At 41.0% G+C, this 15785-nt stretch overlaps 1 protein-coding gene across 1 annotated transcript in view; it reads right to left on the bottom strand.

Moving 5' to 3' along the window:
• MSH2 (mutS homolog 2) overlaps positions 1 to 14502 on the bottom strand; it is a 231687-nt gene extending 217185 nt beyond the window's left edge. Inside the window, exons 1-6 of the mRNA XM_029593377.1 lie at positions 14220 to 14502; positions 11739 to 11893; positions 6967 to 7245; positions 4109 to 4255; positions 2584 to 2733; positions 228 to 361 (exon numbers count right to left, since the gene is read on the bottom strand). Coding sequence (XP_029449237.1) covers positions 228 to 361; positions 2584 to 2733; positions 4109 to 4255; positions 6967 to 7245; positions 11739 to 11893; positions 14220 to 14427 — 1073 coding nt within the window. The 5' untranslated portion in view covers positions 14428 to 14502. The remainder of the gene's footprint in view (positions 1 to 227; positions 362 to 2583; positions 2734 to 4108; positions 4256 to 6966; positions 7246 to 11738; positions 11894 to 14219) is intronic.
• Between the last annotated feature and the right edge of the window lie 1283 nt (positions 14503 to 15785).

The following is a 15785-nucleotide window of genomic DNA, read 5'->3' as shown; positions in this document are numbered from 1 at the left end:
AGATACAGTTCAGCCAGGCGGCACAGTCAGATACCAGATCAGGTGACGCATGCAAGAAAACCATAAAACGTTTTCCAGTTTAGTTTCTATGGATGCTGGACCCTACATCACAATCACCGTTTTATCAGTAATGAAACATCAAACCGTGCCAGCTTGTAGCGTGCGCCAGCTAAATGTGCTTCGGCCAGAGCTCGGGCTAGAAGGAAAAGATCTCTCTTGGTATTTACCTTTCTTCGATTCTGTTCTTGTCCATTAGTGGCTGCTTGATCCACTGATTAATCAGCCTTTGCCCCTGGGGGGTTTTGCACTTGTTTAACAGTCCAGCCAAAGACTGGGTACCACTTGTATCTGCTGCCGAGCCCTGTTTCACAGAAAGGAAAGAAGGGTGTTAGATAAGCCCATAAAAAAAAAAAAAAAAAAAAAAAAAAAAAAAAGAGGGACAGTACATGAAGCACATATCAAACAGGGAAAGTAGACCACAGGCCTCAGCGCACAATTTTGATCATTAAAAGAGCACTGAAAGCATCCATCAGGAATCATAAGCAAATAAAAAGTACTGTTCCACCGTTAAGATACCTTAAAATAACTTCTGAAAAATACCAGTTTACACTGTTCGCTCCTGAAATTACAGGCCATCACTAAAATAAACCCTTTCCTATCAACATTCACCTAACGCCAAGGAACAGCTCAAGAGGGATATCTTCATATCTGAAACCCTAATATCTCAGGTTAATACCCTATGGGGATAGGGAACCCACCATCTAGCAACAAAGAAAAAACAAAAAAAACACTACAGCAATCAGGCCGAGAACAACAAAAAAAAGAAAAGATTAAATATTTCTGCTTAATTCCTTTATTAAGAATTTAATCATCAAAAGAGATCATTTCTCACACACTATGTAGTCAATCATCACTCTTTCCAAATGAACTTCTTCTCTGCTGTCTGCTGCCTTGTGCTCAGACTCACTCAGCTATCACGGCCAAAAAGCAGCAAAGCTCGGACCCTGCGCTTCAAAAAGGATCCACCAGGAATCCAAATGCTCAAAACCACAGGCTTTGGATGTTCTACCACCACTGTTATTCTCCAGCCATAACAGATGTCCAATCCAAATACTGTTTACAAACCACCAACAGAGACAGAGTGGACCAATTAAAGTGCAGTTTACAAATCGGCATGAGGCTGAATCATAAAAGATTGAGCTGTACTTCTCACAGGGTAATTTTATAAACTGGCACAGATTTAGGCCCAACACTTTTTAATAAATAGTCAAATTAAGAATTTTAAAGAACACCTAAGGCACTGGGCAAGGAATCTACCTTATAAATGGGCTCTGACCGACGGCCCACAAATGCGCAGTAGAGAGCAGCTCTACTGCGCATGCGCGGACGGGAGAGTACGTCAGTCAGAGCGGAACTAAGATGGCGCTGGGAGGAGCAGCAGCGGATCGGCGGAGACGATATCGGGCGGAGCAGCAGCGGTATGCGAGTGTCAGGCGGGCCGAGCTACACTAGATGGGAGGAGCGGCGACAGCGATATCGGGAGGCAATGTGGTGGCGGTGGCATGGAGCAGCTGAGGTGTGCGCTGGGGAGGGATCCCCGGAGACCTCCAGTCTCCATGAGCAGGCCACGCTGAAGAGCATAAGAGGGAGAGGGAAGGGGGTGGGGATTGAGAGTGAAGGAGGGGATTGAGAGTGGGTGGGAAATGACTGAGGGAGTGGGAGGGAGAGTGAGAATGAGGGGGGGAGGTGAGAATGAGGGAAGGGGAGGGAGGAAGAGAGAATGATGGGGGAGGTGAGAATGAGGGAAGGGGTGACCGAGGGGAATGAGCGAGGGGAAGGGGGAGTGAGGGAAAAGAAGTGTAGACGGGTGCAGTGTCCAAAAACAGACTGAAATTTTTTTTTTAAATGTAGCCCGTTTTAACGGCTTGTATAACTAGAAAGGGAGGAAGCCACAACTATCAAGCACGTGGCAATTGTCCAGACATGTAAACAGGAGTTATCTTAATCTTTCTTTTTAGTGATGTTGGGTACTAAAGGATCACAACAATCCCTGCATTAAGCTGCACATGAGCACTATGACATGGATTTCTAGCACCATGCCAATGTCAAGGCACGTGGACTAGCAGCCTAGTGCACAATAAATATGCATTAAAGATTTGCAGGCACTGCCTCCATGGTGTGCAAATTCTCTCATGCAGATCCCGAAAACCAAGCTAGTTTGTGCCTCTTGAGGACTGAAGTTGGCCACCCCTGGCCTAGTGGATAGAGCAGTAGACTGAGAACCAGGGAAGCCAGAGTTCAAATCCTGCTTCTCTCACCAACTCTCCTTGTGACGTAGGGCAAGTCACGTTGCCCTCCATTGCCTCAGGCACAAATCACCTGCCTCTGTTTCTTCCCCTTTCATCTTAGAATAGAAACTTTTTCACTAAGCAAAAAAAAAAAAAAGTCAAAAGCAATCAATCCTGGAACTAACCAGCTAGGGAAATATCCCATGAGAAAAATTGTAACAGAAGTCACATCTATGCCAGGTGTCACACAAATCTCATAGCAGGCATTAAATCATGACTGGGAAACCTTGCTTACCTGAAAGAGGTTCAGTGCGCTCACAGCTGCATTATCCAGCCTCATGTACTGGCTCAGATCAAAGGTGGCAAGTGCAAATTGTCCAAAGTTAGACTCGTCCGACAACAGCTCCAAGTACTTGATAACAGCAGACAGTGAAGACATGGCAACCTAAGATCACAAGGGTCTCAGTTATGGTCTCTCAGTGAAAAGGCGTCAACTGCACACACAGACTGATGCGTCCGTCTGCTGCAAAGTGCAAATGAATTCAACGGTCCAGAGTCTTCTGTCATGGACCGACATCGGGCAATAGGATGTCGCTGCCTGGAAGAATCACCCCCACATCTTAACGTACTTTTACTGTGCAGCACATTAATATGTAAAAGAAGGAGCGGGGGGTAATCAATTAAAAAAAAAACCACAGAGTCGTATAGCTCAAGCCACCGCAACACAAGGGATTGGGGTTCGTATCTCCCATCTATCGGGGCCAGTTGGACCCGATCATGCCACAGGGCCAGGGAGTGAGAGAAGGCGGCTGCCGCTACTCTGACAATCAGCAGTGCCGAGGATGCATCCCTCCGGCCCTCAGGTTACAGGAGAGACTGAATGGAGGAGCGGCCTAGGGGTTAGAGCAGCAGGCTACGGACCAGCATAATCAGTATGAGTCCCTTCAGTCACTCAGGTAAGTTGTCTTTGGCCAGGAGAGGAGGGGTGGTGGGGGAAGGGTTGAGGGACGGCAGAAACCACTGAAAAAAAATGGGGAAAGAGAATAAAAAAAAAAAATGGCAGCTATCAGCAAGTGAAGTTTTCATGTTTCCACAATGAGCATGAAGGCTTAATTTCTGCACGATGACCGTACTACGAATAGGGGGGGGGATCATACAGCTCCATATCATAAGAGACGCACTGAGTTTTGTCCCACTGCATTACGTGGAGATATAGTTCTGCTCTTCCCTGGGAAGTTTCCCCATGCACGCAATGGGGGAAAACCAGGGCGGGCTCAGTCTGTCTCTCGACATGAAGCTATAGGGTTCCCCTTTCTAGGAAGACCTGCTTCAAGAAAACCATCCTGGCCAGCAAAGGTCTTTCAAAAGTTACATTTGAATAGTAAAATTAGCTACTGGAACTTCCTGCACTTCATTCCTGATCCCAAAAAAAAAAAAAAAATAGAAGTTGACAAGTTAAGTAGATCCACTCCCAGCTTCAGCATCCTCAACCTTTTTAGCTTCCTGCTTTACCTTCCCTTCCTGGAATTAAAGCCACAGGGGAGAGGGATTCTTTAAAAGGAAGTTTTATTCAGACGTGTGGCAGAGCAGAGATGGACAGCACACGAGACAGATTTAGGAGCAGCCTCTGCACTCCTCCCCTACCTCGATTCTCCATCGCACCCCTGCTTGAACGAGTTCAAACACACAAAGGAAACCATTTGTGGAACTGAAGAGAGAAACTCACACCAGTCTGCAAAGCAGAAATATAGAATCCAGGTCCTGCAGGGTAATTCAGACCCCAAAGCAAGTCCCTGAAACATCAGAAGAGAGAGACCCACCTGCTTCTCCATTTCAGGGAGCGCAGCACTCGTCACCTGCTCTCCTTTCCTCGCCTTCAGCAGGCGGTTGAGGTCCTGGATGCTGTCCTTAGTGGTGAATTCTGCTTTCTTTCTGTCGGTTATCAGAATGCCACCCCTCTGAACAATCTGCGGATATCAACACGCCACAATCAATTTGCATTATTTTGTTTACAAGAATCTTCATACCACCCGTATCAGCGAAGCCACGCTAGGCAGTTCACAAAATCGCAAGAAAGCAAAAGTTACAGTGTCACAAACACATCATTCACACAAGTAAATAGAATACAAAGAAAATAAAGTGTACATAAGACAAGAAATTCATGAAAAGGCTATTTGAAAGTAGCAAGCTTTCAGCCCAAAATTAAGTTCTGTAAAAAGTGCACCATGTCAATGAAAACAAACTCATTGCCAGGTGTACATCGCACCCAGAGATAAACTCTACTCTAACTTTACAAGCTGAAAGGTAACACAGAATTCAAAAGCAGCTTGCCTTTATATTATGTACTCATGGGTCACCGACTCCTAGAGCATCCCTCTCTAAGTGCAAACTGTACCTGAAGAGGCAATCCATCAAAATGGCATCCACATTACTTCCGGTAGGAAAAAAGAAAAAAAAAAGGACAATTTTCTTTGAAGTTTCAAGGCTTTAGCACATGGATGCCTCACAGGTTCCACAGGGGCTCGATAATCACTGAAAGGACACAGTCCTTTAAAAAAGCTGGATGAAAATTGGAAGAATGGAGAGAGGCAGGGGGGCTGGTCAGCTAACAATGGGGTGAGGAATAGTGCAGTTCTTACGCTGGTACTGGCAAGACAGAGGGACACGGACAGCATATTCCAGCCTAAGACAATAAAAGGTCAAAAATATTTGCATAATATTGAAAGCCATGCTATGGTAGGGAGTAAGACCGGCAGGCCAGGTGACAGAATAAGAGGAAGGAACAGATACGAAATGAAGTAGAAAAACATCCTGGGATGTCATGCATGCAAATGCTCATTGTTTCTCACCACATCTCTGATCCAGAAGCCATCATGTTATAAGGACAATGATATGGCTGCAGCCACTGAATCTCAGTTCAGTCATAAATCAGCACAAGGAAGTGACCATACTGAGATGTACCATTTCCAGAAATGAAAGCACACACACAAAAAAAAAAGGAAAGGAGGAGTTTTGTACGTTAGAGACGAAATAAAAGCCATGGACATGCAAAGCGAACAAGAAACAGTGAGCTGCTGTGGGTTATGCTGAACTCAAGGGACCTAATATCCACGTATAACCCATAGGATGCCATCACCGAGCAAGAGGTAGATATTGTAGGATAGATAACATGCAAAAGAGGTGCTGAAATGGGGGGGGGGGGGGGGGGCCCTGAATCTACCAGATGTAGATGGCAGAATGCCAGAAGTTGAGGAGTACTAGAACGCAGGTGAGAAATATTCCTCAAGCAACCAGCTGAGGAGCACCTAAGTGATGAGGCGGCACTCTGCCTGGCAACAGCCGAGTAGATAATTTATCAGCATCAAGCAGAAATCTCAGAGTCCAGACATTACAGGCATCAAGGGCTGAATTAAACAAGGCTCACACAGCTCCTAAGGAAGGGGCTGTGCAGTTGTAAAAATAAATACAACCAGAGTGAGGATGTTAAAATTCTAAGGGAAGACAGAAAGGCACATATATAATCTGAAATGATTTTGTTATTGATCTCTGCAAAAAGAATGAAAATAAAAAAAAAAAACCCACCATTCATCTTCAGAGACCAGGTACAGAATCATCTTAATTACACATTTGAACACAAGAATTGCCATACTGGGTCAGATCAAGGGTCCATCAAGCCCAGTATCTTGTTTCCAACAGTGGCCAATCCAGGTCACAAGTGCCTGGTAGGATCCCAAACAGTAGATAGATCCCATGCTTCCAATGCGCAGGGATAAGTAGTAGCTTTTCCCAAGTCTATATCTGGTTATTAACAGTTTATAGACTTCTCTTCCAAGAACTTGTCCAAACCTTTTTTAAACCCAGCTACGCTGTTTGAATGGAAAAGATTTCTCTGATTTGTTCTATTCCACTCATGATCTTAAAGACCTTTATCATACCTATCCCCCCCCTCAGGCGTCTCTTCTCCAAGCTGATCACTGACTTCTTTAGCCTTTCCTCATAGGAGAGCTGTTTCATCCCATTTATTATTTTGGTCATCTTTCTCTATACGTTTACAAAATCCTCTATCTTAAGACAAATCCCTATCCAGTTTAAAAAAAACAAAACAAAACACCCATTTGACTTCTGTTAGAAGGGTGGTCAAATTCACCACTTCTGCCTTTACTTCCTAGAGCTGGCATTTCTCATCCTGCTAACACTGTATGAGGACAGCAACCTGTCTCTGCAGAAATGGGAAAAATGAATGACTGAAACTATCCCAGATCAACTACTGCTAAATATTGTAAATGGAGTCAGACAGCCCTAGAACAATGTTATTTAGAGATCCAAAAGCTCGAAGTGGCTCTTCATGACCCTCTGTTTCAATATAATCACAGAATACCTCAGCAAATACTTAATTTTGAAACTGAAACCCTTTACCACCCCTCTACCGTACCTTTCAATATTCCAAAGAACCCCATTCCTAGTGCCCCACAACACAAATTCAATAGCAACCCAATTAGAATCTAATAAAATCCAAACATTATTCAGCTGACAAAGGCTTCACACCACAGCTGTAGATGAATGCTGCACATGCCTAGAAAATCTGGCCTTGTTTATTTCAGTGCCCTTGTTATCATCTGTAGAGCCTTCCTTACGTGCGGACACAGCGGCGGAATCTACATGTCCCTGCTGCACTCACCTGTCTCAGTTTTCCCATGTCCCCTGCAGTCTCGCCGCCGGGCAGCACGCACTCCTTGGGACCAATCTGAACCAGCAGAGCTTCCAGGTTGGAAAACTGATCGTTATCTGGAAACTCACACACCCCCAGTTTCCTCAGGGTTGAGTCAACATAGCCAACGCCAACTGATCGCTGCCCATCAGCAGTGGCCAGCTTAATGCCCACGACCCCGACAGCAGTTGCCATGCTGTTACTGCCAAAGAGGATCTCGTCAAACTGGGTAAGGTTACCTGGGGAAGCCTACGAGAAAGCAGAGGCGATCAGAGCACAGCTACTGTAAAAGCTGTGCACACGCACACACTTCCACAGAATTCCATCAAAAGCTGGTTTCAGCTTATGGATTTTTTTCCCCCACATTATATTTACTGAACATTTAATATTACAATTCAAGCAAAACCTGAAAGGAAATTTAAGCAGGAAAAAAAGAAAAATCATTAAAAATATTACAATATAAATCACTTCCAACTCAAATAAGGGGAACAATACAATTCAAGGATATAAAATAACCTATCCCAATAGAGACGATTTAGGGTTTTTCCTGAAGTTTCTAAGCCTATTGAGAAAAAGCAAAAGCAATTTTTATCATTAAGATCTAAAGTAGTTCAAACTTGGGCACTATTTATACTAAAGATTCCTTGTAAATGTTTTGCAGAGTCTAGGAGCATCTCTGATATCTTCTTTGAACCTAGCCAACTAATTTCTTTCTTTAAGCAGATATTCCAGATCTGGAGGCGGAAATGAAGAATTTTCATCTTCGAAAAATACTCATCACGAAATCTAAAGAAAAGATTAAGTATCCCAGCCTCTATCAGGCTCAGGTACTAAAGAGACCATTAAAGCTGCAGGCTGTGCTAAGAATGCATCCGATGTCTCTATTCAAATATTTACATTTTAACTCTTAGGAATATGGAGCTAGTTTTTTCTGGATTTCTTCAACTTTCTTACTTTTAGCTGGAGGCAAATAACATGCCTTCAATACAGGAAACATTGTTTGGGGAGAAACTTTGAGGATTTCACTGAAGTAATTTTTTAACATATCTAAGGCAGAAATATTAGGGGCCTTTAGGAAAATTAATAAACCACAGATTACAGCGTCTGCATAAATTTTCTATTTTAGCCCTCAAATAAATATCATCCTTAACAATCGCTTGAGCTTATGTTCTTAAAATATCTAGATTTGAATTTACCATCTACAAATATCATTTGTTTGTGTTTTCATTTCTTTTTCCCATCATTTAACATGTTTAACCTGCATGCTCCGGCATCTTTACATGGAGAAATGTTCGCTTACCTTATGTTCCATTTTGTAACTAACTTCATGAAACTTATTGCCAGACTGCAATTTTGTATTCTTACTATACCTCGTTCTTTTGCAATACTGAACTATTCAGGGACTCTGTCCTACTTGAAAACAACAAACCTTTGCTGAGCACTTTGAAGGAGAAGATAAGGCCAAAGGAAAGTAGCAAAGTTTCATAAATAAGACAGAAAAATTAAAAAAAAAAATAAATGAGAGAGCTGGAGATATTCTGAGTATTGTTAGGAATACATTCTTTAATCAGTAATATGAATCCAGCAAACCACACATTAGACTGTATACCAGCTCAGACGCTGAAATCAATTAAAGAATTATTACCCCGATTGTGGAAATAATTAACTTTTCTCTATCTGAAGGCCATTTCCCTGAAATTGAGATCTGCAGTGATTAAGCCCATCTTAAAAAAAAAAAGACAATCTTGACCCCAACATTCTTAATAAATTATCGTCCTCTCTCTAATCTTTCATTCCTAGCAAAATTCCTTGAGAAAATTGTACGAAAACAACTGACAGAACACCTTGACAAAAACAATATAAAATACCCTTCTCAGTTCAGTTTCAGAAAACACTTCAGCACTGAAACCCTTCTTCTTTCATTAACTGACACTATCCTTAGAGGTTTTGACAACGGCCAAAACTATCTTGTTAGATCTTTCCGCTGCCTTCGATACAGTAAATCATTCCATTCTTATTGACCACCTAACAGAAATTGGACTTGCAAATAACACACTTCAATGGTTCTCCTCCTCTCTCTCTAATCGTAACTTTCAAGTGAAAATCAACACCACCCTCTCAGAAAAAATTCATCTTAAAACCGGTGTTCCACAAGGCTCTTCACTTTCCGCTACATTATTTAACATCTATATGCTTCCCCTTTGTCATCTACTTGCTGGTCTCGGTCTCACACACTACATATATGCCGATGATATTCAGATACTCATTCCAATACACAACTCTCTCGACACAACCTATAAAAAAACACCATGTATTTATCTATCATCAAGCAATTTTTAACTCACATGAGACTCATATTAAACATTTCCAAAAGCGAAATTATGCTAGATAGAAAAATGACCCTTAATCCCCTACCACCACTGAAATCTGAGAATTTACAATCCGAAATTCATGCAGTATCACATGCACGTGATTTGGGAATCATAGACAGCAAATTAAATCTTAATACGCATATTGCTGCCAAAATTAAAGAGGGATATCAAATTATTAACCTTGAGCCATCAAAAGCCTTTCCTAAACTCCTCTGAATTCAGAACAGTAATGCAACTTCTCATTTTTGCTAATATAGTGGTGCGCAATGTTAACCGGCATTTGAACGCAAGTTTGACGCGCTAGCTTTACCCCTTACTCAGTAAGGGGTAATAGCGCGTCAAAAATGCACGTCCAATTCCCCCCCCCCCCCCGAGACTAATAGCGCCGCACATTTTACTTTAAGAAATTAGCGCCTACCCAAAAGGTAGGTGTTAATTTCTGCCGGCACCGGGGAAGTGCACAGAAAAGCAGTAAAAACTGCTTTTCTGTGCACCCTCCAACTTAATATCATGGCGATATTAAGTCAGAGGTCCCAAAAGTTGAAAAAAAGTTAAATAAAATTTTTAAAAAAAAATTTTTTAAATGGGCCCACAGCTCGAAAACCAGACGCTCAATTTTGCCGGCGTCCAGTTTCCGAACCCGTGGCTGTCAGTGGGTTTGAGAACAGACACCGGCAAAATTGAGCATCGGTTGTCAAACTCTGACAGCCGCCACTCCTGTCAAAAAAAAGAGGTGCTAGGGATGCGCTAGTGTCCCTAGCGCCTCTTTTTACCACGGGCCCTAATTTAAATAAATTAACTTACTGAATCGCGCGCACAGGAGAGTGGCCTGTGCGCTCTCCCGCGATTTTTACTGTATCAGCCCGACAGTCATTTCTCAGTATAACAAATGTCCAGACCAGGGTCTGGCTGCACTAGCAAAAGTAAATTTACTGAGAACTGATGCAGGATCAGTCCAATGCCTTTTTTTGTGGTTTGCTTTGGTTCTGCTTATTCTTTTTTTTTCTTTTCTAGTTCCCCTTATTTCTGATGGATCCCTCTCATTGTCTTTTGAGGGCTTGGTAGAGGGTATTATGGTGCTGGGTTTATATGGAATGCATCTTGTGGTTCATCTTTACATACATCCCTATTTTCTAGCAGGCAATGTTTGCTTGTAATCATCACCCGCTCTCCCGCGATTTTTACTGTATTGGCCCGTTTGTTATTATAATGCTCTTAAGAATTATCATCTTTTTATTATTCATTTATTTGATTTTACTAGTTATTTTACTAATTGTTTACATATGTTTTTATTATTATTTTATCTTGGATTGTATTTATGTTCTTATTTATCGTATTCTCTATATTTGTTTTAATTGTTGTAAACCGTTATGATGGCTTCACCGAATGACGGTATATAAAATTCAGCAAATAAATAAATAAATAAATCAACCACAAAATGTTCTAATATCTCTCTACTTCTTTTAATGAACCACTCTTTTGAAGTGAACTGATCACTATACCTTAAAAATCACAAGAATCATAATCTTTCTAAGTTACTGATTAGGAGCACAACCTTATCAATAATATTGATAATGGAGAGAAATCATAAAAGGTACTACATCATCTTTAATTCTTAGTGCTTTAATCTTGGTTTTAATCATTTATCTCCTCCTATCAGCGAGGGAGAAAAGCTTACAACAGAGTAAGTGGTATGGCTATAGTAATGGGGCCAGCCCTTGTGAAGGAGCTACAGGAAGAGCACAGGAATGAAAGCACTTGAAAGGGGCCGGAAGAGGACAGGAGGGATGGCACTCCAGAAGAGGTCACACGTGGAAGGAAGCAGGAAAGACACATGAGAAGGGAACATGAAGGGTGCAGCATTGCAGAATGGTGACAAGACTCAGGGTGCAGATGCTCTCAAGGGAGCTAAAATTAGTGGCCCCTACCCAAGGACTCAGAAAAGTGCTCTGGAGGAAAGAGTACAGGAGGGAGAACACTCATGAAGGGGCCATGGAAGGAGTTTTATACATTACAAATGATTCTGGAATACATACATTAACCAGTTTTCCATATGCATTTAACTTAATGTAAAAAATTAAAACATAACATATGGGGATCTGAAATTTTTGAAGACTGAAAAGGTCCACAGTCCCCAGAAGGTTTGGAAGCCCTGCTCTAGAGGTATGGAGAGAGAAATTTGGTAAGTATAACACACATAATTTATGAGTTCATACTGAAATCACCACACATTTCCTAAGTAATGAAAGAGGCTCAATTTCTTGTGCACAATGCACCCAAAGATTAACGTTATCCCAATGCAAATACATACACTTACCACAAGTTATACTTAAAGTAACTAATGCAGTATTAAAGTTAAGAAAACTGCACCTTATAAGCCAGATGCCAGTCATTCTCTTTGGATGATCTGCTACCAGCTTTACTCTTGTAGACTTCAACTCTGTACTGACGAACCAGAAGGAGATCCTTCACAAAAGATTCAAAGTTCATCTTACTGAGTACAACGCTCTCAAGTTTCCTGCTTCCTAAAAGAAAAACAAAAAGATATACAAGCTCCTTAATGTCCATCAACTACCAATAGGGGAGGGCATCACCACCATAATAGAGCATCTTCACATACACATAATGAAAAAATTAAATTCAAGATGTTATATTTCTGAATAGCAGCTAATTTAAATTTAAAAAATAGCTTCAAAATATTTTAAATGGTCAAAGATGGCAAATAAGATGTTTAATCCATGCTATATACAGTCCGCACAATAGAAATTAAAAGACAATAAGCAATCTAATTTTTTTTTTTTAAATTAGACAATTTTTATTGGTCACAAATAACACATAACCAGCACAGAAACAGTACAATGTATAACTAGAGTAATTAAAACTATAATGGTAACCAATATAGTTTTTGAAGATTTATCTCCCCCCCCCCCCCCCCCTTCATACTACCTTGACACAATGCTCCTGAGAGAGAATATAAAGAGTCAATATACTTAAATAAGAGAAGGAAAGCATACTGGGATCATCTATAGTTCCCACATATCTAGAGATCGGAAGCAGCATATGTACCAGCTTCAAGTAAGAAGCCTCAAATTATGGCAGAACTGACGATCACTAATATCGAAATAACTTAAAATAAAGATACATGTCAAATCAAATTAAGTAGGGACTGAACCATATCTAAAACAAGAGCAAAAATCAAAGCAAACATCACCTGAAACACAATTCTGTTCTAAAGCTGCCACAGCAGATCTACGAGATCACAGAACACCTAAACAAGTTTAAGATGAATTCGCAAGCCACTTAATGAATGGATTCCAGACATGATTAAAAGTATTTAGGCGGTCATGTTTCAGCACTGTAAGGTGGGCTAATCGATAATGGGAATGAAGGCGATGAATAACCATAGGTAGTTACGGGCCAACAGTATGCTTCCATAACCTTGCTAACTCGCACCGTGCTGCCATGTACACCTGGAGACAAAATAACTGACAGTGCTTGTGTTACCCAGTTGCTGTTATATTTAGCAGCACCACACGAGGGTCTAAGGTCACTCTGGTCCCTATTAATTGCGAAACCCATTGTGTGACTTGTGTCCAGAATGGAATTATATTTGGGCACAGCCACCAGATGTGATAATAATTACCTTTATGGCCACAATTTCACCAACAGAGATCCAAATATAGGGAGGAGATTATGTAGCCTGACAGGCGTCAAATGCCACCTATGTATACAGTACCTTATAGCAATGCTCCTGCAAATTGGAAGCATTAGAACATTTGGCTGTCCTAATAAATACAATATCCCACTCCTCTTCGCTTAATAGCTCCCCTAGATCCTGATTCCAAGCTCAAGTATAGCATTGGTGCTCGTGGGCAGGGGCATTTAAGAGGCCATAACATTTTTATATTATTCCCTGCAGTTTTATCTGCATAGTCACAATTTTCAAAAAGGGATCTAGTGAGACGTATAGAATTGGCTTTTGGAAGGGATTTTAAAAAATGAGAAATTTGAGCATATGCTAGATAGTCCCTTGAGCCTAATCCAAATCCTTCCATAACAGCTTTATAATTGAGAGGTTTCTCACTTCCCATGAGATGGCCAACACAGGTAATACCCCGGTTTTTCTACTGTGTAAATGTGTGTGAATACATCGCAGCCGGGAAAGCACTGTTATAAAATAAGAAAAATTGCCTACCAAGTGTGTTTTCCACTGAGCCCAAATTCATAAAGTATTATAGAGCGACCCAGGAAGATAAGAAATAGGCCACCATAGCAATCTAAATAATATTTATGATTGCAGGTCAAAAATAATTTACCTTAGCGAGGATGAAATACTTCATGGTACTGAGTAAAGACACCTATCTTAAGAATTCATCTCATGCAACCTGCTTAAGACAGTTTGTAACCATGCCCATCCTGGAAAGTCCTTACACCAGAGAATGCATTAAAATAAAGGAAGACCTAAAGTGTGTAGTGTGTCCACCTAAATATCTGCTTTTGATTATATTAATTTGCTTCCAAATTAGTAAAGTATCTGGAGGAAATGTTTTAGCCACTCCTGAATTTTTACCTTAAAATCCTAACGTACTGCAGTACTTGTAGGCCTAATCAACACTACAGGTATCAAAATGTAAAAAGAGGAAAGTGTAAAAAGACCAGGAGTGGCCAAGTCTCTATTCCAGCCACTAGAACTGGGTCATTTGGCCATTCTATTGAATTCCACAGACAGATCATCCCTGCCTCTGCTCGAAAAGCGCAATATGCAGAATCAGAGCTTGCACAACACAGCTTTGCCGACCTCCAGTCATGAACTAAACGGCCCTTAGCAGAGATATACGCGGAGCCCCTCACCTGAACCCAGGTACTTAATGACGCCATTGGTCTTAAACACCTCCTTTGCTGCGAAGAGTGCATCGCTGCCATGAACTGTATAGTAATCACTCCTGTCAAACACTCGCACAGTTGTATCAGGCTTCTCGGGCATAGAAAAGTAAAACTGCAGAAAGCCGCTCTCTGCTCCGCCATCCAAAGACAACTTCTCCTTAGGCTGCACCGCCATACTGGAATCTCCCGCCACTGAATACAGAAACTTCCGGGTCAAAAAGGAACGTGCATGTTACCAGAGCAACGGCGTGAGGACGTCTTGATGTAACAGAACGTGCCAGCTGAAGCGGTCTAGAATTTGAAGTAGTATGCTCTGACTGCTAATGACTCCCTAGCAGCCATTTTTGATTCGGGAAAAACATGTCTGTATTTTAATAACATTTTGACTAGGATTTTATTTTAAAATATTGTGGTTTCCTCTTTAGTCGGCTTGGATATGTGGCATAAAGGTCAACAAACAAGTTGTAGGAAATATTTTTTTATTGGACTACATAAAACTTATTTGTTGACTCATAATTCTGCATTTTAAAGTATCATGTTGAAATAACTAATGTTAAAACATTATATAGAAAGGTCCTTAAAGGAAAGCAAGTGGGGGATGTCATAATGTTTTATTTGGAATGAGTAAGATCAGGTCCTTTTGCAGTTATTGTAAACCACAGTGGCTAATTTTTATTGGAAAAGGATATCCGTTTTGAAGTTAAATTAAGAAACACTTCATTTTCAATTTCTATTTTATTTTTCCCCCATAATTTATTGGTGTTTCGTTAAAGCAACAACAAAACCAGAAGAAAATAAGGGGAAAACATGACTAAATTTTCTGTATAAAAAAATGAATATGTTGGAATTCAGAAACAAGGACATCAGGGATGGAACTAGATGGTGTAGATGGATTTTTCTTCCTGCAAAAATTTTGATTTAAACCAAATATGAGGGGCCCTAATTAAATAGTAGGTTTAGATGTAAAAAAAAGACTAGAAGTTCAACCTTCTTCTTATTGACTAACAGCTTTCTGCATGGTAATCTTATGAAAGATTGCCAATACTGTGACTGAGAATATAAGGATCAGTTTACAGATTGGATAGAAATGGATAGGTGTACGGTAACTCTCCTCTCAGAAAGATATTTGGGATGGGGACTTGATTTCTCTCCCCTTCCCAGAAACAAGACTTGAAATGCATGATTGATTTCTTCATTTCCTCTCAGCTCTCCATTATTTACAAGCCACAACTCAGGTGTACAATCATCCAGGCATGCTTGTAAGAGGTTAAATACCAGTCAGCATAACTGTGCAGTGAAAAAAAAAAACAAAAAACAACCTGCATCAGACACTATGTAAGCAAGTTTAGGGGTGCAGGGACCTGTCTGCTACAGGACACTTTCAGTTGCCCTCCCACCTTCTTCACGATCCTAAGCTCAGGAAAAAGGCAACGTGTTCTCCTCAGAAATAGACTTTTATTTATCAGATTTGGCAGGATATAGCATTTAGCTATATCCTTCTAGTTTACTCTAAAGAAAGTTCTGTACCATGGG

Source organism: Rhinatrema bivittatum, chromosome 3 (genome assembly GCF_901001135.1).
Source record: "Rhinatrema bivittatum chromosome 3, aRhiBiv1.1, whole genome shotgun sequence".
NCBI lineage: Eukaryota > Metazoa > Chordata > Amphibia > Gymnophiona > Rhinatrematidae > Rhinatrema > Rhinatrema bivittatum.
This window is presented reverse-complemented; position numbering and strand designations above follow the sequence as displayed.